At 39.0% G+C, this 27,056-nt stretch overlaps 1 protein-coding gene across 1 annotated transcript in view; it reads left to right on the forward strand.

Annotated features, from left to right (window-relative positions):
* Positions 1–27,056, forward strand: part of LOC124278719 (potassium channel subfamily T member 2-like) — a 266,827-nt gene that overhangs the window by 171,632 nt on the left and 68,139 nt on the right. The window contains exons 8-9 of the mRNA XM_046714487.1: positions 2,848–2,927; positions 3,510–3,604. Coding sequence (XP_046570443.1) covers positions 2,848–2,927; positions 3,510–3,604 — 175 coding nt within the window. The remainder of the gene's footprint in view (positions 1–2,847; positions 2,928–3,509; positions 3,605–27,056) is intronic.

Genomic DNA, 27,056 nt, shown 5'->3' on the forward strand with positions numbered 1-27,056 from the left:
TTCTTCTGAGATTAGTACAGGTCTCACAGATAAAGACAGTTCTGGATGATTTGATTATTGTGGCTGACAAGATTCATGCCCTTAAACCAAAAAATGCAATTACAATGACTTGAGAAATGACATTTCGTCACCATGGTGAGAATGTTTAATTTGACGCTGTCGTAAAAATAATCAGTTTGTCTGATTAGTAGAATCATGAATGGCAGGTTGGCAAGGGAAAAAAATATATGTAACCTGGTTTTTAGATCTGAACTATGTTGCACTCCACAACAGGAGGTATCCCAAGACCATTTTTGCTATGAGACCCAAACTAATATTATTTTTGTGTAAACAATCATAAACAGTCACATATTCATAGTTACAAAACACCAATTCTTTCATATTACCGTAGTTAATCTGTCATGGCTTGATGTATTACACTTGCGTAACCTTGATTCGTGGATATAAGGGAACTGCGGCGAAAATCATATTTTAAATGCACAATTTCCTTTTGTATTCTCACTGATTATTTTATTCATTGATTCATCAAATTGAAAATGCCTAATATTCCAGTCGGAATGAAACGTTTGTTTACGGAAGCCATTTGCAATCATCACCCATTCGTGTGCCCACAAAATGTGACGTCACCTTGTTTCGTGGATTACGTGAGTCGGTTACTTTATACCACTATGTGCGACTGTAAAAGATTTGGTTCCCCATAGTAAAGGTTCGGTGAACTTTTCATTCCAACATTTGTTCCTGTAATAGTGCATGCGGAACAATTATTTCGTTCCGCACACACAGAATTTATTCGGGTAAAGAGGAACTTCCACACACATCATAAAGTGTCTAAAAGAGGGTTTTGTTTGTTGGGGTGATCTTAAAAATTAGGGCGGGGGGAACGGAAAGGAAAAAAGATTTTCCTCACGGTATTTGTTCCATATGGAACAAATCATGTGGCTATCAAGAAGCAATTATCATGTGTGAAAGTTACTTAATTTTTTTAATGAAAATACATTGTAGATTCCCCAGAATGCGAACTGATGATTCTAAATGAATCTTGTGTTAAAAAGAGTTCAGTTATTATGTAACCAAGTTACCTTCATTAATCAGGTTACAGTCAGTAGCCAGGTTACAGTCAACATGTAATCAAGTTACAGTCAGTCAGTAGCCAGGTTACAGTCATTATGTGACCAAGTTACAGTTGGTCAGTAGCCAGGTTACATTCAATATGTAACCAAGTTAGAGTTAGTCAGTAGCCAGGTTACAGTCAACATGTAACCAATTAACAGTCAGTCAGTAGCCAGGTTACAGTCAACATGTAACAATTAACAGTCAGTCAGTAGCCGGATTACAGTCAACATGTAACCAAGTTACAGTTAGTCGGTAGCCAGGTTACAGTCACTATGTAACCAAGTTACAGTCAGTCAGTAGCCAGGTTAGTGAACATGTAACCTAGTTACAGTTAGTCAGTAGCCAGATTACAGTCAACATGTAACCAAGTTACAGTTAGTCAGTAGCCAGGTTACAGTCGACATGTAAACAAGTTACAGTCAGTAGCCAGGTTACAGTCGACATGTAACCAAGTTACAGTTAGTAGCCAGGTTACAGTCAACATGTAACCAAGTTACAGTCAGCATGTAACCAAGTTACAGTTAGTAGCCAGGTTACAGTCAACATGTAACCAACTTGAAGTTAGTAGACATCCCGGATGTTGACAAGTTGGATGAGTCCATTTTGCATTCAATAATGACTGGAATAGGTTAGGCCTACGGTATTTGTTCCTGTTCGATGGAATATTTGCCGTATGTGCGGAATTTTTATTCGTGTCATCCATTCTCAATTTCACGGCATTTATTCCGAACCGGAACATTTACTACTCGGAACTAAATCATGTTTACGACATCCCTATGCAGTAAGTATTGACACCAAGGAAAGCAGACAAACGACAAGTGAGAAGGTTGGAGCTAACGGTATCTTTTTCACTTGACATTTTGTACAAATAAAATTTGATAATGGTGGTATTAGTGATCTGGGGCTATTTATCTCAGGGCTGGACAATTATATTTAGTGTACTTGTGTGTAATGCAGAGATTCGGAACTTTTTTGTCAGCAAGGCGTGGCATTGTATGTACATCAAAAGTACCGCTTCGTGACATCAGTCGAGACTCAATTTACAAGCTAGCATGATCATTTCCGCGATCCACGAATCAAGGTTATCCATGAATTTAAGTTACGGTTCTGTAACTATAGTATTGTTTATAAAGTTTACAGGAGATTGGAGCTCTGACATATCAAAATGCCATCTGAAACTAAAATTTTGAAAAATAAAGCATTCTGTCACCAACCTGTCTAATTATTTGTTTAAAATGTTTAAAAAGACTTTCATGGTGTAACTGAAACTGATAAGTCTACAATGTGACTTAAAAGTATATGCTTAGACTGTGCCAGCCCACATCACAAGAAACATTTGTCCATCTACCTCAGGAAGACAAACATTCAACACTATCATGACCCATTCTTGCAGTGAATCTTTTGAAGTCGTGTTTTTGTGACTTATGGGCCTTTAATGCTGTTAAAGTCTCTTTAAAGGAAAACAAGTGTTTTTTCTTTCTGTTGACACCTTTTCTCTATGAAATTTGCCATACAGTCGTGATCTGTGCCTTTGGTAGATGTGGGATATTTAAAGGTAGTGAACACCTATATTGTTTTCTTCATTGGACTGAGGTATCTAGTTGTATTGATGAACCAAATGTTGAATATCAGTTCCTTTCAGAATTGTACCAGACTAGAGGTGTATGTCACCTCTTGACGACTCTTGTTCAGACAAGTTAGTAAAATTGTGCTTTTTCTTCTTTTTTTCTTCAGATATTCGGCCCCGTCCGTCCCTCTTCATCCCTGTATTCCTCAACTGCTGGCTTGCCAAACAATCCATGCAGAACATGTTTGTAAGTATGGAGTTATAAAGAAAGTGTTTGTACGTAAAGAGTTATGCAGAACGTCTTTGTAAGTACAAGTTAAGCAGAACATGTATGTAAATATAGAGTTGTGCAGAACACACTTGAAAGTATAGAGTTAAGCAGAACACATTTGTAAGTATAGAATTATGCAGAACACACTTGAAAGTATAGTTATGCAGAACATGTTTGTAAGTATAGAGTTATGTGTTATGCATCGAAGAGAATTATTGAAAGTAGTATCATCACATACAGCAATTATGATTCCTGTTTTAAGCTATTTACAAACAAGGCAGAACTAAAAGTTTCTACACATTTTCAATTATCTCAGCTGAGGAACTTTCACAATATATGGTTCCATTTGGGTTGTTGTCTGCATCTTACAGAAATTCTGCCACTACTTTCATAACCACTGGTTTCAAACTCTTGTCATGGAATTTAAGTTGAATTATCACAGTAATGGGTGAATTTTCGGATGGATTAACTTTAAATGCATTTCATTCCTGACAATTTATAGCACTGCAGAATGTTATTTTTTAGTGGTAATTGGCACTCATTGCTACTTCTCCTCAGAATGACCTCCATCGAGTGATGCAGAAGTCACAGTCTGCCCTGGGCCAGCAGCTGATGGTCCTCTGTGCTACATTGCTCTGCCTAGTCTTCATAAGGTGAGAAGGTGGGGCAGGCATCTGGTGCGGGTCTTCTGGAGGGGCTGGGATTCACTGATTTACACTTTTCATGTTCTGTATGCTGCATGTATAAAGGGGGTGTATGAGGCAACCCTCTTGTGTCATCACATAATTTCAGATAATTTATGCCCGAGACTGGTTATTTCTGGTGTTTTCATTAAAAATGAGACTAATCTGAATGATGATTTAAAAAAATAAATTTATATATTAGAATCATTTTCTGGACTTGCTGGTAGTGTGTGCTCCAACAGTTTTGGCTTCTGTTTTCAGAGAAAACATTTGTACCTCATGCAGTTCTGACTGTAGAAATTTCTTTAAAAATGCAATGTGCCTTTAAAATCAATGGTGTACTTTTTGTAATCTTACATAATAAAACAAACATTTTGCCATCATAACTGCAAGACTTAATCGACACTACACACAGTAACATATTTATATGAAGTTTTATAAAAGACAACCCATATTTGGTTTTCTTTTAATTATGACTGCCTCCGTGGTGTAGTGGTTATAGCGTCCGCCCAAAGAGCGGAAGGTCGCGGGTTCGATCCCCGACCGCATCATACCAAAAGACGTTAAAATATGGTACTTGTTGTTCCCTGCCTGGCGCCCCGCATTCATGGGTACAACAAGGACTGGTCGGCTCAGAGTCAGTATAATGTGTCTGAGTGGGGTATTCATGCTTCACTGCGGCATGGTATCTCAGTGGGCTAGCACTATAAAACCAGCTTAAGTCTGGGTTAGTACAAGCAGCCGCACATACACATACACACGCATGCACGCCGTCATGTGAGCTCAAATTTCATTCTCCTCATCTTTTAATTATATTCACCTTGCTTCCCTCACAATCCTCACTGGTCTACAGAAATGGTAAATCCAGTTTCACCTCTCCTCATCACTTTTACATTATATTTCATATTCCATCAGCCTCACTGGTCTTCCCTCATATTCATCATCCTGTTCTACAGACTGGTCTACAGAAATGGTAACGCTATTTCATATTCCTGCATCAGCCTCACTGGTCTACAGAAATGGTAACGCTTATTTCATATTCACTGGTCTACAGAAATGGCAACGCTATTTCATATTCCGCAACGCTATTTCATATACAGCATCAGCCTCACCACGTGAACTTCAGAACTAATCTCATAGCCAGTATTTTTTTGTGTGCATTTGCAGTTAAGTTCATGTGATTAAACCTCTGTCAAAGAGAACACCATGGATCAAGGAGAAGGAATCTCAAATCAATAGGTTAATTCTGAAAAACGCAATGAACATTGTAACGAAGTATAATGTCATTAACCAAATGGATCAGTGGGAGTGGGTTGTTATAGACTCGCCTTTTTTAAACCCTCAGTAAGATTGCGTAAGTAGGTTGTTTGTTCAGCGAAATGAAGACACTATGCATTTAAACATCAAGGAAAACATTGTTGTAATCAAGAGGAGTAGTTTTGATGTGGAACGGATAAAAGTCTCCAAGCATCCGCACATCAGATCAGTGCTCATTGGCATACCATTGGTTTTGTAGCCATAAATCTTTGAAGCTGTGATAAATGGTTTTGCTTGATTGACATCAACTTCATTTGATAATCAGTGGGGAATTCTTATCATATTTAAACTAAGTTAAGAGAAATATGTACATTCGTCCTCGGTGATTAGTATGCAGTTCATTTGTTTGGGTGATGGGTGCTCAGACATTCAGCCAATGAAGCTGCCAGAAATACTGTTTCTAATATATCTTTTTCTTCCACATAAAAATGTCAGTTCCAGATCAATTTCTGTAGATTTACTTTGAGCACAGGTTACATGATACCTAGTCTACCCTGGACTCCCCAGAGGGCAAATAAGGACATTATGAAATGATAGGAGACTCTCAACCCTGCTCTCTTTACTTCAAATTGACCTGGTTCAATATACTTATCTCTGATTTTTACTCTGAAATGTCATATTTCTCTACATCACGATCACGCCAAAGTCCCAGGTTGGATTATCTACATTGGTACAGTGTGTGAAGCCCATTTCTGATGTTCCCAACTGTGATATTTCTGGAGTAGAGCTGTGTAAAAACTACCTTGATCACTCTCATGGGGGGTGGTGATAGCCTTGTAGTTAAAGCATTCACTCATGTCATAGACCCGGGTTCTCGATTCCCCACATGGGTACAATGTGTGAAGCCCATTTCTGGTGTCTCCTGGGATATTGCTGGAATATTGCTGGAATATTGCTGGAATATTGCTAAAAGTGACATCAAACCATACTCACTCATGTACTTTCATAAGGGTTCCCACAAGACCTGGAAAACCTGGAAATTTCACACCAGTCTCGGCAAAATCATGGAATTTGAAAGAAATGGATGAAATCATGGAATAATCTTTGGTTTTGATGTCTAACAAACTTGTATATGTTAACAGCACTACAAGGACTATAGCAGCCATCAACATGTGTGTCTGGATTAGTTTGCATACATGTGAATACTTGCTTAAATACATATGGTACTAAAATTCTAAACAATAAGATGTATTCAATTGATGTTTCATTAATATTATGCCATGTTATCATAAAGAGGCATGAATGAACAGATGTGAAGCTGTATTTAAGATATTGTTTTATTTCAGATACAGTAGTATATGTTTAAAAGTTTCAAAATACCCCAGGACATATATTGTGGTCCTGTGCAAAAAAGCTCAGGTCACAAATCGGTGAAGTTAAGCAACATTGAGCTCGGACAGTCCTTGGATGGGTGACCGTGTTTGGCTCCTGAGAGTTTCTAGGATTTCAGTCCTGCCCCAAAACGAAGCACATGTGATACATGTGGTCTCACCTTAGGCAAGTGAGTTTGTTCAAAATTGCCTCTGTTCACCCAGCAGGAAAATGGGTACCCGGTGGTAAAAGTCATGTGACTATAACCTTCTAGCACCTAACAGGCAGCTTGGGTTATCCGGGGTAATAATGTGCTGTGCCTTGATTGTTAGCGCTATGAGCATACCTAGTGTGGAGTGTAGTGTGCTATATAAATGGACACATTATTATTATTATTATTATTATTATTGTGTCTGGAAAAAGCAATATTTGTCTTGAAAAATCATGGAATTTATTTTCACAAAGATGTGGAACCCTGTCTCATGAAGATCTGAGCAGGCCTTCATTGGAGGTTGAATCAGGTGACCCTTCTGATCAGTGCTGAGGCTTCTTAATTTTCGGTACAAAGAACAGAAACCACCAGAGCAGCTATTCAAATTTCTGCACCTCAAGAACAAATCTGAATGGTCAGTCCTGATCAGAATTTTATAATGGCCTCATAAATACTGTTGAATATTTATCCACGATGGTAACAAAATTGCAAACCACTTCAGAAAGCTCACTTCTGACCGACTCAGAGAACAATACATCCTTTTTAAAATTTGGCCTTCAAAGTTAGCTCCAGATTCACCCAATACAACTTTCTACAGAAGCGATGTCCAACCCTCACACAGAGATGTGTAGTATAGGAGCAACAGATTGGATTAGAACCTGATTGGCTTTGTGTTTTACATGATTTCCTGCACTGTTGCAAGATCTCTACAGAGTGGGCTGCTAATGGGGAGCCAATCAGATTGTTATCGGATTGACATTTGTTGTTTTTGACTTAATTCCCACTTAGATCTTGTAAGGTCTTAGTTGGAGTTGGGAATCTGGTTTTAATGAGATTGTCTTTGGTTGTTTTTGACATGATTTCCTTTTGAAGATTTGTCAGATCTTTTTGAGGGAGATAGCCTTGTGAGTGAAGGAGATGTTTTTACATTATTTACAGTAATGAATGTGTAACAATATTTGCTTTTTGTAGCTATTTGATACATTTTAAGAACAAACACAAGTCTTTGGTCTGACTTTGGCCGTGGGAGCCATGGCAAGTTACACTTGTCAGAGTTGTACACGAAGTCTGTGATGTAGACTACTAGCTGTCCAACTTCCTGTTTGGTGGAAGCTGTGGCGACTGAGGGGTCAAGATGGCTGACTTTGTGTGCTGGCAGTCTGGTGCCTAGCTCTGAGAGTGTGGGTTTGAATCCCAGATTTGATTCAACCAAACAAAGTACTAGAATTGGTTCTTTACTGAGAAAGTGTAGTCCCAGATATAAGATATGTGGCATATTATGTTGCAGACCAATATTCTTTACATTCAGAAATGTGATCATACGTGGTAAAAGTTGACACGACACTACTATGACATTGTTGGTTACATATACTACTTAAAACAAGTTGAACCACAGGTGATTTAGGGAATAACTGTACTGTGTTTGACGAATTGGGGACGTATACCGGTGGTTATATAGCCGCAAATTTAGTTATATCGGCGACGCGTAATCCCCATTCTAATTCAACTCTTTTTACGCTGTTTTTTCGTGAAAGAAATTCATTATTTAAACCAGGTCAAAGTTCCTCTAGGTCAAAGGTTAATCATATCACCCCTTGAACTTACACCATCGCCAGAAAAAGTAGTTCACTTTTCAAACTTAAACATGTTTATTATGTGCACACTGACTAAATCTGACAATGATGAATAAATCATAGTGTTAAAGCTAAAATGGACGGAGTTATCATGAAACTGCCCTCGTGTTATCAGAAATGAGCGGGCCGCTGCAAATGACAATGGCCCACTGATTCCTCAACTATCGGCCATTATCAGGTGTGTTGTCAAATGACGTCACAGCAGGTGACGTCATGCTCTATAATGACGTCATAAATCTTGTTACATGATCTAACAGTGTTGGGTCAACAGCCCATTGCGAGTTGTTTGAAGTAAACTTACAATTATGATACTGTTTTGTCTTTTTCAACACAAATTCCATCCATTTAAGCGGAATAGGGGAGTTAACATACCTAGGGCTTCTGCAAATGATAATGCCCTGAAAAACAGAGTTACCCCAGTAGTGTAGGAATACATTCAAAGGTTTTGGTGAATCGGTTTTCAACTTGCGTATATGCTGATTATACGGTCGGAAATTTATAGCACTGACCAATCAGAAACATACAAAGTTGAATTAGAATCTTTGATATTGCTGTTGTCAATCTGTCATACCATGACAAATTAAAGTTATATGAAACTATCTGGTATTCTTGAATTTCTTTTGAGTGGTATACTCAGCTTCAAACTAACACATTATACTGAGGACAAAAAACTATACCCATCAGTTGATTTTATCATATGTTTGATTTTCAATTGAAAATATTAACTCCAGGTTGGAATATTACAATAAGATACATTTATAACAAACTGGGGTGGTGGGGTAGCCTAGTGGTTAAAGCATTAGCTTGTCACGCTGAAGGCCCGGGTTTGATTCCCCACATGGGTACAATGTGTGAAGCCCATTTCTGGTGTCCTCTGCTGTGATGTTGCTGGAATATTGCTAAAAGCAGCGTAAAACTGAACTCACTCACTATAACAAACTGGGTGTTTTTCTTCCTGACACTTGCTGTCTATTTTAGTCAGAATGTGTGTGTCGAACTATAGCTGTATCAAACTAGAATTAATGCTCCTTTCAGTTTGTTATAACTGTTGTTTTGATCTTAATCTAAAAGATGAACTGCCTCTCTGTTTTATTACGAGTCATACTTGAACATACTGGCACATAGTACTGGCACATAGTACTGGCACATAGTACTGGCATATAGTACTGGCACATAGTACTGGCATATAGTACTGGCACATAGTACTGGCACATAGTACTGGCATATAGTACTGGCACATAGTACTGGCACATAGTACTGGCACATAGTACTGGCATATAGTACTGGCACATAGTACTGGCACATAGTACTGGCATATAGTACTGGCATATAGTACTGGCATATAGTACTGGCACATAGTACTGCCATATAGTACTGGCACATAGTAGTAATGGCACATAGTACTGGCACATAGTACTGGCACATAGTACTGCCGTATAGTACTGGCATATAGTACTGGCATATAGTACTGGCACATAGTACTGGCATAGTACTGGCACATAGTACTGGCATATAGTACTGGCACATAGTACTGCCATATAGTACTGGCGTATAGTACAGGCACATAGTACTGGCACATAGTACTGGCACATAGTACTGGCACTCAAAGAATACTTCTTTATGGTTTTGTTTTTCAAAATCTCACTTTTAGAAATTAAAAAATAGGCACACAACTGTATCAATAACATTTTTTGCAAGGTTTCAACATTTCAAACTTGGAAGAGAAACCATGGTTTCAATTTCACTTCTTTCTCCAGTCTTCATTGAAACAGACTATGTTTGTGCAAAATTACCCATCAAGAGGTTACTTTTTAGACCTGTTGCAGGAATGAGTGATGGCTAAATATTCATAAGAAATATTTAATGATCGTTCCTTCAGTTTTCAATTGCGTAATAGTAAACTTTGTACAGTTTATTTTGCCCTTGGGTTAAAAATCAGAAGTTTATCACAAGTTGCCATCACTATCAGTCTATAGATTATGCAGGTTCAAAACACTTTCATGAAATCACATGTCTACAGGTTTTTGGTGCTCAATTTTAAATAAGTAGTCTCGGAAGGCTGTTATTTTTCAGGCAATTATCTATAAGAGGGGTGGACACAGCCTTTTGAGAAAGGGGGGAGCACAGCTCTTTTTCACCAATTTTCAGAGAGTTTCAATGGTCTATATATGACAGTCGACTTCAATATGCCTTTGGTTTTATTTAACTGAATCACAGAAACCAGTGTGCATATCTTTGAGGGTCTACAAGGTTTGCACACCATTTCTGTATTTATACTTCCATAAATTCCAAAACATGCTGTACATTTTTAACAGACATTTGAATCAAGAATGTGTAATTAATCCTTTTTGCATTGTTCAAAATACTCCCATGACAAATAGCATGTTTAGGTAACCTTTACAAGACATATTTGCTGTGCCAAAACAGCCCACGTTACAACATTGCCATTTATCACAACAGAAGCGTCGTCTTTGTGCCCAGTTGACCGTTGAACATGTAAGATAAAGCAACAGAGAGTCATCAAGCTTCTCTTGTACAGTCCTTGATCGTCCAGGATGGAACTTCGGTAGCAAATCTTCTCTGTTAGACATTGATCTCAAAAGCTACTCTGCATCAAAGGATGCCATATTTTGTCTTCGTTAGATTGCTTTTGAAACTGATCAGCTGCCTGCTGTCGCTGCGCAGAGCTAGGAGTCGAAGCGTCAATCTAAAACCAGCTAAGCTGTACGGATTACGGACAGGATAATATTGAGAGCATGGCCTGAATAAATATTCGAAATGGTACAAAAATAAGGAATTAGCTCTTTAATATGTCAGTAAATAGAAGAAATAAAGGAAATGTTTTCCATTACTTGAGTAAATACGGTAAATACTGGACAGGCTGGAGGGGATTGTTATAAACGTATTACCTTTATGTGAATTTGATGGTAAAGGTTTAATTTCTTCCATGTGACACTTTTTCTTTCATGAGGATGTTTTTACATGTGTTTTGGTAAGCTTTTTTCCCATGAGATTATGGATATGTTACCAGCTGGTTTTTATGACTGGTTCGACTTTGATGTGATTGGTTGAGAATAATGCTTCTGTTATTGGATAAGTGGAGGTGTCATCTTTCATTGTCATGCACTGATGCACAGTGGTGTAGTGGTTAGCATGCTGGCCTCTCACGAAAGGCCCGGTTTGATGTGACCTGGGTCTCATACTGTGTTGTGTCCCTGGAATAATGCTCAGTCTACCCAGTTGTTTAAAATGGTACCTGAAAAGCCGGATGTAATGGACCTATACGGTCGCTTAAGCTTTAGTAGCAGCTTCCGCACACTAATAATGTAATGCCAGAGAACAGCATGTTGGATTCTAGGCGAAAAATTAGCAAAATTAGCATTATTAAGCTGTGATGAAACTGTCATTATAAAATTTGTGTCAACATACCACTTCAGTGATATAATGTTCTGCTGAAATTAAAGGCAGCATGAATAATGGTTATTCCTTTTGATATCATATTTGAGAAATTTGATCTTTTTAGGAAAACTGAACATGGAAATTGGCCTGTGGTTGTGTTGGGAGTTTGTGGTGCAGAATAGGTCCTTCATGTCCCACATGTGGGTCAGTTGATCATAGACGCTACTTGGATCATGTCAGAATATGATCTGATCTAACGGAACTCGGAGGATCTGTCAGAATGTGACCTGGTTTCGTAACAGACTGACCAAATGATACTTGTTTGTGGAGGGGGAGAGTGTCGGGATTATCACTTTTTTTAGTTATAATCTTCCAGAAAAAATACGATTTTGCTTGAAATATCAGGAACTGTTCACTGGCCATAAAGACTGCCACAAAGATATTACATCTCAATAAAAAATCATTTGTTCTGATTTAAGCAGTGACCTAAGACATTACGTTTTCAACACAACTTCCTCAGTGATGGACCCGTGAAGGTCCGGGTTAGAATTGATCTTCAGTAACCCATGCTTGTCGTAAGAGGCGACTAACGGGATCAGGTGATCAGGCTCGCTGACTTGGTTGACACATGTCAATGGTTCCCAGTTGCTCAGATTGATGCTCATGCTGTTGATCACTGGATTGTCTGGTTCAGACTTGATTATTTACTGATCGCCGCCATATAGCTGGAATATTGCTGAGTGCGGTGTAAAACTGAACTCACTCACTCCTCAGTGGCGTATGATGTAACTTCTGCCTGTTGTCCCAGACTATGGAAGATGTAGTGGTGACCAAGAGGTGCCAGGTGTAGTGATGATCCTAATATACCTGACAGGTAGAATGCCTGTACTGGGAAGTATACCTGACAGGTGGAATGCCTGTACTGGGAAGTACACCTGACAGGTAGAATGCCTGTACTGGGAAGTACACCTGACAGGTAGAATGCCTGTACAGGGAAGTACACCTGACAGGTAGAATGCCTGTACAGGGAAGTACACCTGACAGGTAGAATGCCTGTACAGGGAAGTACACCTGACAGGTAGAATGCCTGTACAGGGAAGTACACCTGACAGGTAGAATGCCTGTACAGGGAAGTATACCTGACAGGTAGAATGTCTGTACAGGGAAGTATACCTGACAGTTGGAAATGCCTGTACTGGGAAGTACACCTGACAGTTGGAATGCCTGTACAGGGAAGTACACCTGACAGGTAGAATGCCTGTACTGGGAAGTATACCTGACAGGTAGAATGTCTGTACAGGGAAGTATACCTGACAAGAGTAGAATGCCTGTACAGGAAGTACACCTGACAGTTGGAATGCCTGTACAGGGAAGTATACCTGACAGGTAGAGATGTCTGTACAGGGAAGTATACCTGACAGTTGGAATGCCTGTACAGGGAAGTATACCTGACAGTTGGAATGCCTGTACTGGGAAGTATACCTGACAGGTAGAATGCCTGTACAGGGAAGTATACCTGACAGTTGGAATGCCTGTACAGGGAAGTATACCTGACAGTTGGAATGCCTGTACTGGGAAGTATACCTGACAGTTGGAATGCCTGTACAGGGAAGTATACCTGACAGTTGGAATGCCTGTACAGGGAAGTATACCTGACAGGTAGAATGCCTGTACAGGGAAGTATACCTGACAGGTGGAATGCCTGTACAGGGAAGTATACCTGACAGTTGGAATGCCTGTACTGGGAAGTATACCTGACAGGTAGAATGCCTGTACTGGGAGTATACCTGACAGGTGGAATGCCTGTACAGGGAAGTATACCTGACAGGAGAATGTCTGTACAGGGAAGTATACCTGACAGGTAGAATGTCTGTACTGGGAAGTATACCTGACAGTTGGAATGCCTGTACAGGGAAGTACACCTGACAGGTAGAATGTCTGTACAGGGGAAGTATACCTGACAGGTAGAATGTCTGTACAGGGAAGTACACCTGACAGGTAGAATGTCTGTACAGGGAAGTATACCTGACAGGTAGAATGTCTGTACAGGGAAGTACACCTGACAGGTAGAATGTCTGTACTGGGAAGTACACCTGACAGGTAGAATGCCTGTACTGGGAAGTATACCTGACAGGTAGAATGCCTGTACAGGGAAGTATACCTGACAGGTAGAATGCCTGTACAGGGAAGTATACCTGACAGTTGGAATGCCTGTACTGGGAAGTACACCTGACAGTTGGAATGCCTGTACAGGGAAGTACACCTGACAGGTAGAATGCCTGTACTGGGAAGTATACCTGACAGGTAGAATGCCTGTACAGGGAAGTATACCTGACAGGTAGAATGCCTGTACAGGGAAGTACACCTGACAGTTGGAATGCCTGTACAGGGAAGTATACCTGACAGGTAGAATGCCTGTACAGGGAAGTATACCTGACAGTTGGAATGCCTGTACAGGGAAGTATACCTGACAGTTGGAATGCCTGTACTGGGAAGTATACCTGACAGGTAGAATGCCTGTACAGGGAAGTATACCTGACAGGTGGAATGCCTGTACAGGGAAGTATACCTGACAGTTGGAATGCCTGTACTGGGAAGTATACCTGACAGGTAGAATGCCTGTACAGGGAAGTATACCTGACAGTTGGAATGCCTGTACAGGGAAGTATACCTGACAGGGAGAATGTCTGTACAGGGAAGTATACCTGACAGGTAGAATGCCTGTACTGGGAAGTATACCTGACAGTTGGAATGCCTGTACAGGGAAGTACACCTGACAGGTAGAATGTCTGTACAGGGAAGTATACCTGACAGGTAGAATGTCTGTACAGGGAAGTACACCTGACAGTTGGAATGCCTGTACAGGGAAGTACACCTGACAGGTAGAATGTCTGTACTGGGAAGTACACCTGACAGTTGGAATGCCTGTACAGGGGAAGTATACCTGACAGATAGAATGTCTGTACAGGGAAGTATACCTGACAGTTGGAATGCCTGTACAGGAAGTATACCTGACAGTTGGAATGCCTGTACAGGGAAGTATACCTGACAGGTAGAATGCCTGTACAGGGAAGTATACCTGACAGGTGGAATGCCTGTACAGGGAAGTATACCTGACAGTTGGAATGCCTGTACTGGGAAGTATACCTGACAGGTAGAATGCCTGTACAGGGAAGTATACCTGACAGTTGGAATGCCTGTACAGGGAGTATACCTGACAGGAGAATGTCTGTACAGGGAAGTATACCTGACAGGTAGAATGTCTGTACTGGGAAGTACACCTGACAGTTGGAATGCCTGTACAGGGAAGTACACCTGACAGGTAGAATGTCTGTACAGGGAAGTATACCTGACAGGTAGAATGTCTGTACAGGGAAGTACACCTGACAGGTAGAATGTCTGTACAGGGAAGTATACCTGACAGGTAGAATGTCTGTACAGGGAAGTACACCTGACAGGTAGAATGTCTGTACAGGGGAAGTACACCTGACAGGTAGAATGTCTGTACTGGGAAGTATACCTGACAGGTAGAATGCCTGTACAGGGAAGTATACCTGACAGGTAGAATGTCTGTACAGGGAAGTACACCTGACAGGTAGAATGTCTGTACTGGGAAGTATACCTGACAGGTAGAATGTCTGTACAGGGAAGTACACCTGACAGGTAGAATGTCTGTACAGGGAAGTACACCTGACAGGTGAGAATGCCTGTACAGGGAAGTACACCTGACAGGTAGAATGCCTGTACTGGGAAGTATACCTGACAGGTAGAATGTCTGTACAGGGAAGTACACCTGATAGGTAGAATGCCTGTACTGGGAAGTACACCTGGCAGGTAGAATGCCTGTACTGGGAGGATTTCAAACCAAGCAACATATACCTTGTAGTAGGTTACCACACAACGTTCAATGGTTGTTGTTGTTGCTGCTTATGCTTCTTGAACCAGGCTAGTGTAATTGCTTGCATGGTCAGACAACTGGTAGGGCATACCATAATGATGTAAGTAGTACCCATCTTTGGCACCTTATGGGGATTCTGTGATGCAGACATTTCCCTGTTAGTCTCAGGCAAACCTTGCCAAAAAGACCCAAAAGATGTAGGCCTTAGGCCTTGACCTCTTTGCTGACACAGAATCAGGGAAAATTAGATTGAAACAAATGATCATAGGTTTTTGGCATACTCAAGGGACAAAACTCTGCGTAGCACATTGCAGCATCTCGACCAATGGGCCCATCCATGCTCTCTTAAGGGATCTAGAGCTGACATGATTATGGCAAAACATCAAACATCTAGACAATAACCTTGGCCGGTACGATAAATCTTCCTCCACTGAAATGATGATTCCTTCTGGTAATAGCAGGATTTCAGGAGCATTCACTTCACACTCAAAATCAAATTTCCATGAAATTGCATGGGATGGGTAGAGATTATAATTTGTGTGAACTGATTTATTTTTACATGAAAGACAAAATCACGCTGACCTTTGTCGTTATGTGCCAGTATGTACAAGGCCAGCACCGGAATAGCCCTTTTGATTGAATCAAGGGACACATAATAGAATTAATCAGGTTCAGCAAGTTACATTGAATTCATTACAATTCATGTGAAAGAAGCCTTTGAGACAGAGGTTGGGGTATGGGTCAGTATGGACAGGGATGGTCTTTGAAGAATGAAGCTTCCAGATGTCAGTGTTATGAAAGACATGTTCCAGCCAACCAGGAACCAGATTGCACTGCTGTCATTTATGATCAGGAACTAACTGTTTGACTTGGCTTCTTTCACAAAAAATAGACTGTTTCAGAAAATCGTTCTGAAAATGTTTTTTGGCTCATGCCTTATTAGATGAACTGATCACTGAAAACATTGTTATGGAACAAAATATATATTGTTTCTTTAATTTCATAAAAAACAACATTTATGTATAGAAGCAGTGACATGGAACATATTCTGTTTCTGTTTCGATGACGATTTCAAAGAGCATTATCTGATCTACTTTACAATGTTCAAGGCCTCAAAAATTGATAAAAGGTGGACATGTGCAAAACATTTCCAAAGTTCACATATCATTGACAAAACCGATGCTCAATAGCATTGTATTTTTTACTTCAACCATATGTTCCTATGTTTTTACAGATCAATAATTGACTTGCCTGGTTGCCTACAATGGAGCAGGAATTGCTCACATTTTTAGAACACCATATATTATCAAAAACAGCGAGTAATTCCTAAACACATGCTGAGGACATGGCCTGTGTGGACATGCTAGAGATTTCTTATCATTAAGAAAAGGGTCTGTCGGGTTTAAGTTAACAGTACAAAGTCAGTCCCCTTGTTGTACTGAAGTTCTGCACTTTCGATTCTTTAGGCTAGGCAATTTTCAAGGTGACTATTTCAACAGCCCTTTGTAGTGGCAGTAATTAAAAATATTGATCTTCGTTATTTTTCAGTGTTTCTATTTAAAAACTGTAATTGCTGTATAAAAAGCATAAAAGAGACATTTCAGAAATTTCTTCTCGTCCCTTTTAAATTTTGTACTTGTGAAACAGGACAAAAAAGAAAAAGGTGTCAGTTTCAATATCTTGTCATGTTGTGTGTCAAACTAATATGAGCACTGACAGTGACATGAAACCTTTTTTTCTGTGCTTGATGACAAAGTTATTGATAGATATACTCAGATTAAGTCCTTCATTAATCAAGGAAAAGACAAGAGACAAAGTTGGTTTATTGGATTATGATTCTTGCTTTGTTGGATCATAATAATTTTGTTGTGTTATGATTCTCTTTTTGTTACATTATGATCCTTGCTTTGCTGGATTGTGTTGATTATTGGCTTGTGATTTATGGTTTTTGGTAACTGATCCTTTGCTTTGTTGGCTAATGATCCTTGTTTTGTTGGTTACTGATCCTTTGCTTTGTTGGCTACTGATCCTTGCTCTGTTGGCTACTGATCCTTGCTCTGTTGGTTACTGATCCTTGTTTTGTTGGTTTATGATCCTTGTTTTGTTGGTTAATGATCCTTGCTCTGTTGGTTAATGATCCTTGTTTTGTTGGTTAATGATCCTTGTTTTGTTGGCTACTGATCCTTGCTTTGTTGGTTACTGATCCTTGCTTTGTTGGTTAATGATCCTTGTTTTGTTGGTTAATGATCCTTGTTTTGTTGGCTACTGATCCTTGTTTTGTTGGCTACTGATCATTGCTTTGTTGGTTAATGATCCTTGTTTTGTTGGCTACTGATCCTTTGCTTTGTTGGCTACTGATCCTTGCTCTGTTGGTTAATGATCCTTGTTTTGTTGGTTAATGATCCTTGTTTTGTTGGCTACTGATCCTTGCTTTGTTGGTTAATGATCCTTGTTTGGTTGGTTTATGTTCCTTGTTTTGTTGGCTACTGATCCTTTGCTCTGTTGGTTAATGATCCTTGTTTTGTTGGTTAATGATCCTTGTTTTGTTGGCTACTGATCCTTGCTTTGTTGGTTAATGATCCTTTGTTTTATTGGTTAATGATGATTGTTTTGTTGGCTACTGATCCTTGCTTTGTTGGTTAATGATGATTGTTTTGTTGGCTACTGATCCTTGCTTTGTTGGTTAATGATCCTTGTTTTGTTGGCTACTGATCATTGCTTTGTTGGCTACTGATCATTGCTTTGTTGGCTACTGATCATTGCTTTGTTGGTTAATGATCCTTGTTTTGTTGGCTACTGATCCTTTGCTCTGTTGGCTACTGATCCTTGCTCTGTTGGTTAATGATCCTTGTTTTGTTGGTTAATGATCCTTGTTTTGTTGGCTACTGATCCTTGCTTTGTTGGCTACTGATCCTTGCTCTGTTGGTTAATGATCCTTGTTTTGTTGGTTTATGATCCCTGTTTTGTTGGTTAGTGATCCTTGCTCTGTTGGTTAATGATCCTTGTTTTGTTGGTTAATGATCCTTGTTTTTGTTGGCTACTGATCCTTGCTTTGTTGGTTACTGATCCTTGTTTGGTTGGTTAATGATCCTTGTTTTGTTGGTTAATGATCCTTGTTTTGTTGGCTACTGATCATTGCTTTGTTGGCTACTGATCATTGCTTTGTTGGTTAATGATCCTTGTTTTGTTGGCTACTGATCCTTTGCTTTGTTGGCTACTGATCCTTGCTCTGTTGGTTAATGATCCTTGCTTTGTTGGTTAATGATCCTTGTTTTGTTGGCTACTGATCCTTGCTTTGTTGGTTAATGACCCTTTGTTTTATTGGTTAATGATGATTGTTTTGTTGGCTACTGATCCTTTGCTCTGTTGGTTAATGATCCTTGTTTTGTTGGTTAATGATCCTTGTTTTGTTGGCTACTGATCCTTGCTTTGTTGGTTAATGATCCTTTGTTTTATTGGTTAATGATGATTGTTTTGTTGGCTACTGATCCTTGCTTTGTTGGTTAATGATGATTGTTTTGTTGGCTACTGATCCTTGCTTTGTTGGTTAATGATCCTTTGTTTTGTTGGCTACTGATCATTGCTTTGTTGGCTACTGATCATTGCTTTGTTGGCTACTGATCATTGCTTTGTTGGTTAATGATCCTTGTTTTGTTGGCTACTGATCCTTTGCTCTGTGGGCTACTGATCCTTGCTCTGTTGGTTAATGATCCTTGTTTTGTTGGTTAATGATCCTTGTTTTGTTGGCTACTGATCCTTGCTTTGTTGGTTAATGATCCTTTGTTTTATTGGTTAATGATGATTGTTTTGTTGGCTACTGATCCTTTGCTCTGTTGGTTAATGATCCTTGTTTTGTTGGCTACTGATCATTGCTTTGTTGGTTAATGATGATTGTTTTGTTGGCTACTGATCATTGCTTTGTTGGCTACTGATCCTTTGCTCTGTTGGTTAATGATCCTTGTTTTGTTGGTTAATGATCCTTGTTTTGTTGGCTACTGATCCTTGCTTTGTTGGTTAATGATCCTTTGTTTTATTGGTTAATGATGATTGTTTTGTTGGCTACTGATCCTTGCTTTGTTGGTTAATGATACTTGCTTTGTTGGTTAATGATCCTTGCTTTGTTGGTTAATGATCCTTTGCTTTGTTGGTTACTGATCCTTGCTCTGTTGGTTAATGATCCTTGCTTTGTTGGTTAATGATCCTTGCTTTGTTGGTTACTGATCCTTGCTTTGTTGGTTAATGATCCTTTGCTTTGTTGGTTAATGATGATTGTTTTGTTGGCTACTGATCCTTTGCTCTGTTGGTTAATGATCCTTGTTTTGTTGGTTAATGATCCTTGTTTTGTTGGCTACTGATCCTTGCTTTGTTGGTTAATGATCCTTTGTTTTATTGGTTAATGATGATTGTTTTGTTGGCTACTGATCCTTGCTTTGTTGGTTAATGATCCTTGTTTTGTTGGCTACTGATCCTTGCTTTGTTGGTTAATGATCCTTTGTTTTGTTGGCTACTGATCATTGCTTTTTGGCTACTGATCCTTGCTTTGTTGGCTACTGATCATTGCTTTGTTGGTTAATGATCCTTGTTTTGTTGGCTACTGATCCTTTGCTCTGTTGGCTACTGATCCTTGCTCTGTTGGTTAATGATCCTTGTTTTTGTTGGTTAATGATCCTTGTTTTGTTGGCTACTGATCCTTGCTTTGTTGGTTAATGATCCTTTGTTTTATTGGTTAATGATGATTGTTTTGTTGGCTACTGATCCTTTGCTCTGTTGGTTAATGATCCTTGTTTTGTTGGCTACTGATCATTGCTTTGTTGGTTAATGATGATTGTTTTGTTGGCTACTGATCATTGCTTTGTTGGCTACTGATCCTTTGCTCTGTTGGTTAATGATCCTTGTTTTGTTGGTTAATGATCCTTGTTTTGTTGGCTACTGATCCTTGCTTTGTTGGTTAATGATCCTTGTTTTGTTGGCTACTGTTCCTTGCTTTGTTGGTTAATGATCCTTGTTTTGTTGGCTACTGATCCTTGCTTTGTTGGTTAATGATCCTTTGTTTTATTGGTTAATGATGATTGTTTTGTTGGCTACTGATCCTTGCTTTGTTGGTTAATGATCCTTGCTTTGTTGGTTAATGATCCTTGTTTTGTTGGTTACTGATCCTTGCTTTGTTGGTTAATGATCCTTGTTTTGTTGGCTACTGATCATTGCTTTGTTGGTTAATGATCCTTGTTTTGTTGGTTAATGATCCTTGTTTTGTTGGCTACTGATCCTTTGCTTTGTTGGCTACTGATCCTTGCTCTGTTGGTTAATGATCCTTGCTTTGTTGGTTAATGATCCTTTGTTTTATTGGTTAATGATGATTGTTTTGCTGGTTACTGATCCTTGCTCTGTTGGTTTATGATCCTAATCCTTAGTTTGTTTGATTATGGTTATTCTTTTGTTGAGCTATGATCCTAGGTTTGTGACATTGTGATCCTAGGTTAGATTAGGTTATGATCCTTATTCTTCTGGATGTTGAAAATCTGAAAAACAACTAATTAAATTGATCTGGTCATTTGTCCAGAAGAGGATAACCTGATGTTACTCAGTTGATGATTGGGTGGGATGTGACACTACTTTCACCAACACTCCTGACATTTGATTCCAGGGGACACTAGAATGTGTTCACTCTTTGTACCCATGTTGGTTTGAACCAGGGTCTTCAGCCTGACAAGTAAATGCATTTACCACTAGACTACCTCACTGTCCCCATCAAGTTAATGAAATTTGTCTGAAGTCTCAGTAAGCCCTGTATCTAGTTAGTTCAGTTGGGCGATGATCGACAGAGTTCCCAACAAGATCCCATCTGCTGTCCCTGTAAGATGTTCTAAGTAGTAACAAAGTAATCAGCAGCTCTTGTCTAAGAAAGGAGGCTCATGTTTTATGAACTGAAATCCTGTTAACTAGGACGAGGACCTCGTAGTTCCATGATTGTTATTAGGTTGGATGTTTCCGGTTTCTCTATGAGGGCTGGGTGATTACATTATTGATTTAACAAAGAGACTGGTTAGATAATAGGCCTCGCTGCTACTATACCTATAACTCACCTGAGTCAGTGGTCCAAGTTGGATACCTGGCCCCGATTTCTCGATACAAACTTAAGGTTTTCTCAAATTTCAAACTGAGTTTGACAAAAACAACTGAATTTTTAACTCAACTGCATTTTTAAAGGTTACCTTAAGTCTATCCACTTGTTACTCAGTATGGGAGTTACAGTCACCTTAGTTCATTCTGGGAAATGCATTTTCCTGCCTTTTCTCAAATTTGAGTAAAAACTCTTACTTAAGTCAAAACTCAGACTTAAGTTTGTTTCGAGAAATCGGGGCCAGGTCTATATTTTCGAACTGTATCAGTAGCTCACCTAAACCAGTTTGGATACAAGTTCTGGGTTTCTTAACCAATGATAGGCCTCTCATTGTTACCTATGCCCCAGCTCAGGATAGGCTTTAGTGTATTTTGTCTGGTTTCTTAAACATTTTGATACTCTCAAGGTTGATTCTGATATGGATACAATGTGTGAAGCTGTTGGAATATTTGTAAAAGTGTTTGTATCACACTCACTCATACAACAAGGACTCATCCATAGGTAGTAGCATTATAAGACCACTCGCTCGTGAGACATCACTCACTCAGTCACTCAGTCACCCACTTAGTCACTCACTCACTCACTCACTCACATCCACCCATCCACATCCATCCACTCACCCACCCACTCCACCCACCATCCACATCCACCCATCCACCCTCCATCCACTCACCCATCCACTCACCCATCCACTCATCCATCCACTCACCTACTCACTCAAAGCCTTACTTGCTGAATGTCTTGGTAGTAGGTTAAACTATGGCTGGCCTAAATCTTCTTTAAAGGATCCATTAGGTTCTAAAATGATGTCTCACTCTTGTCTATCTGTTGGATATGATGAAAAGTAAGTGGTGTCTGAAACTAATTACTGTGTTGAGATAGAAACTCTGTTTAATGTCTGACATTCTGCAAGTCAGTGTGTAAAATATTAATGATGCACACCTGTGTTCCTTGGTTTGTGACTAGTCTCAGTTGCTGTAACCTATTGATTCTGGCAGGGTGGGTTTGTTCTTTCTCATTTTATAGTGCTACTATGGGTAAAGTCTGAGATTATAAAAAATTCAAAGATTTCAGAACACAATAGATAAAAATGGTATAATTAAATATAAAAATTAATCTTGTTTGTGAAGTGAAAAAAAATCTAATTATTTTTTAAATGAAAAGATTCTCTGAGATTTGAATTATCTATTTTGTTTTTCGGTTAAAAGGGCAGTTCAGTTCCCTGTTTGCCTCCTACCAATTCTGTGACAAGATGTTACTTGTTGTTCTGCTGCGTGTCCATGACATAGAAGGGGATGAAACACAGACTGACTGGCTCAGGAAAACCAAAAAAGCCAATGTCTATAAGATAATAATAGATTACAAAATTGGCATTGTGTTCATCCATAACGAGGGCTGCCACAGTTTCTGGCTTTTATAAAGAGTATCAGGACGATCGCCCATTAATCAGAGGATTGCCCGATGATCAGAGGATCACCCAATGATCAGAGGATCCCCCATTAATTAGATGATCACCCATCGATCAGATGATCATCCATTAATTTGATGATCACCCATTAGTGATCACACATTAATTACATGACCACACATTAATTACATGATCACCCATAATTAGATGATCACCCATAATTACATGATCACACATTAATTACATGATCACACATTAATTACATGATCACACATTAATTCCGTGATCACACATTGATAAGCCTGGGTACTTTGGTTCAGATGCCTGGACTATTCCTGCGTAGGTTTTGACAACAAACATAAGAAAAAACATATGAAGGTGAGCTCCAGTGCCATGGCTTTATATCTCTTCATTTATAACAGTTGATTGTAAACTGCTCATAAACATGAAAAACATAGAAAAAGTCTCTGTAGCAGAAAACATTTCCTAATACAGGTACAGACACATTTAACCACATCATCAAGATTCATCGATTCATTGGTAATAGGTAGCCATCAGCTTGACATCGTAAAAATGCAGCATGACAGCACTACGCAGAAACACCACTGGATTTAAATAAATGATCATGGAAGTGAAAAGCCATTAGACATTGTAAACTGATGCTTGGTGCGCTGTCACAACTCCTAGCATCAAATGTCCTTGCTCTATAAAATTGTGACAGTTTTGATGCAAAAGCGTTCTGATCATATCCAATCATCCCTAGTGTTTTGCCAGGATGTTTTATCACCAACATTAGAATCTGTCAGTATTTTTGTGCGTTTTGTGTGTAATTTAGTGTAACAGTGACTAGAACATTTTGTGTTTGGTTCTTGTTGAATTTGTTTTGATGTTTTTCGAACATGCCTCATTATTACCCTATAATTTGTAAGTGTCATTTTGTTTCTAATTAATTGATTAGCATTCTACAATTTGTGAGACAATAATGAAGCATATAATTTTATGGATACAACTTCCTGTTTATTGCATAGGACTACGTTTTGATCTAGACTCTTACACTGTTATTTCCGTTCTATTTGTTTCTGTTAAGGAATTACAGGTGTGTTACAGAGGTTTTTGGGATGAAAAATATATATCATACTCAGACTTTATGTTGGGGTATTTCTGTCACTACAAGTGTCTGTGGTAACGGTTTACTGTTTACTACATCATGGCTCTATGTTGGGATCCTGAGTTATTTGTGTGGTGTAGAGTAACAGATGTTGACTAAAAAAGGCACTCTGTACTGGATGTATTGACAGAATGTATAACATCATATCACCTGGGTAATATCAGTCTGGAATAGTGCATGAGTGAGTATGGCTTAAGCATTATTCCAGCAAAATCGGGGGACAACAGAAATGGGCTTTACACATTGTACCCATGTGGGGAATCGAACCCGGGTCTTCAGCAGACTCTTTAACCATTAGACTACCACACCACCCCCAGTCTGGAATTGGAACTACACATGTGGAGAATCCATATCCAAGATGATATATTATGTGAATTTGACTTTATTCCACAGGTTTTTTGTCCAGGTCCTATCCTATATCTTTAATGTCTGTTGTCGTCATTATTGATGGATATATTGTAGCATCTTGTGAACCTAAAGTAGAAAATGTTGTATGTGCAGCTAGCCTTGTATTTAAGTGGTGCTTTTGAAAATAATCTTACAAGTTTATTTGTTTTTGTACAAATATCTCAATCATTGTATCTTGACATTGAATTGTTTTATCATTGTGACTATGTACATGTTGTGAAAGCTGACATCTTGGGAATATTTTGTAACCCATTTCCTCATGGAGCATTTAAACAGCATGGTTTCTACACCAATTGAACCCTGGACTTGATGTCAATGAAGTGTATATACTGTGCAAAATGTGTTTAGCAAAACACTTAGGGACTCAGTATTTCGAAAATCAAATTACAAGTATAATCACAAAAAATAACTACATTGTATCCCATCAGCAAATTCAGGTATTAATAAACAGATATTAACAAACTTGGTCAATAAACATTTGCTGACCACTTTAATGTGAATTACGGCACAATATCGCCTCTGAAAGAACATATACGGAAAACAGCTTGCAGTCAAATCATACTCATATTGGCCAAACATGGCAACCCAAAGTGAAAGGTCATTCTTTGGTGATGTCATCATGATGTCATATCCAATCACAAGCAGTTTGTGGTGGTGTGCGGTCCTTTGCACAGAGCTCAGGTCACAAATCAGTTGAAGTTAAGCGACATTGGGCACAGAGAATTCTTGGATTGGTGAAAGTGTTTGGCAGCTTGACTTGAGAATGTCTAGGACTTCAGTCCTGCCCCACAATGAAGCACATGTGAAACAATTGGTCTCACCTCAGTCAAGTGAGTTTGTTCAAAATTGCCTCTGTTCACCCAGCAGAAAATGGGTACCTGCTGGGACAGGTCATGTGACTTAATCTTCTAGCACCTCACAGGCAGCTTGGGTTATCCAGGGTAAAAATGTGCTGTGCTTTGATTAGCGCTATGAGCATATCTGGTGTGGAGTTTGGCGCTATATAAATGGACACATTATTGTTATTACATTATTAATATGTAGTAAGCCACTGCAACAAACATAAATGCTCAAACTCTCCATAACCATTTACACGTAGGATATACTCATGGAAACAAATAAGGGAACACATGAAAGTACAAGTGTTCCTTTATTCTTGTCCATGTTTCTTCACAAGGTATGTATTGCGCTGTGAGTGAAATTCTGGAAATAAAGGAGCACTTGTAATTTCATGTGTTCCCTTGTTTGTTTCTGTGAGTATATATTAACATGTCCCTTGTTCAGCTGTAGAACATCCCTGATTAATCCATTTGCTGACATGTTTTACACAGTATATACCTGAAATGCAAATAATTATAGATATGACACCAAAAGCAATTGTCTCCCTGCTACGCAAACAGCAGAAAATATACTATTACGTCAGAAACCCTGAAGCGTTCTGTGTGCTATCATCTTAATAGAGATGATATGATTGGAATTTGAGAAGTATGACATTAAACTGTTTAATAATGAAGGGTTTCTAAAATTAATGACAATTTGGACTCTAATGTTTCATTTTTATGGGTGTAGTGAACAACACTGTCGGTTGGGTGAGGTTAGTATTAACCTTTAGTAATATTCCAGCAATATCACAGTGAGGGACATCAGAAATGGACTTCACATGTCATACAAATTGGGAATTGAAGTCTTTGGTGTGACAAGTGAACACTTTCAACACTAGGCTACCCGACCTCCACTACAGAAAAAGGAGATAGTTTGAATTCTTCATCGTTTTTACTGAGAAGCCTTGATGCTGATTGGCTGATTAGAAAGTTCACCTCTTTTGGCCTATTGAGGCATACTTAAATGTTTATGCAGAGAGGAATGATATCTTAGTAAAAGATCTAGACTAGATTGCATATACATGAGAAACAGATGGTGAGGAAAACAGATCTCAGGAAAACATCTGATTTAGATGAGCTATGCATGAGAACAAGGAGGAGTCCAGTGAAGGGAATGTCTTCCTGGAAGTGAAGACTGAAGACCATCATAATACTGAGTGTTGGTTTCCAGCCACTTCATTGATTGGAGAGACACGTTGATGGACATTGTCCGTAGATGAAGAGATTTGATGTCATCACTTGTCCATCATGTACCGTATCATGATGACCAATCATGCTGTGAACTGGGTACCTAGTAAGGATGGGAAAGCCGCAATAATTCGGTGCGCCTAGTGGCTGCATGATTTGTATGATCCTCAGGGAGTTGAGATTGACAATAAGATGTGCCTCTGAGATTGACATCCAATGATCGAGGGAAAAAAAGTACCTGAGCGCATTGAGCATGCACTAGTGTGTGGATATGTGCGCTATATTAATATCCAATGATGATGATCTGAGAAAGTTTTAAAACTTGTCAAAAAAGAATCAGTTAAGATTTAGTTATTAATACAACTGAAATGATGTCTATTGTGTACAAAATTTACCAAAAGGTTATGATGTTGAGACTTTATGATTGAGAAAGCAGAAAGCAAAACAATTGAAACCAGAAGAACCCACGGTAATTTCC

This window comes from Haliotis rubra, unplaced genomic scaffold, assembly GCF_003918875.1.
Source record: "Haliotis rubra isolate DU_JTF1 unplaced genomic scaffold, ASM391887v1 Scf240, whole genome shotgun sequence".
In the NCBI taxonomy this organism is placed as follows: domain Eukaryota; kingdom Metazoa; phylum Mollusca; class Gastropoda; order Lepetellida; family Haliotidae; genus Haliotis; species Haliotis rubra.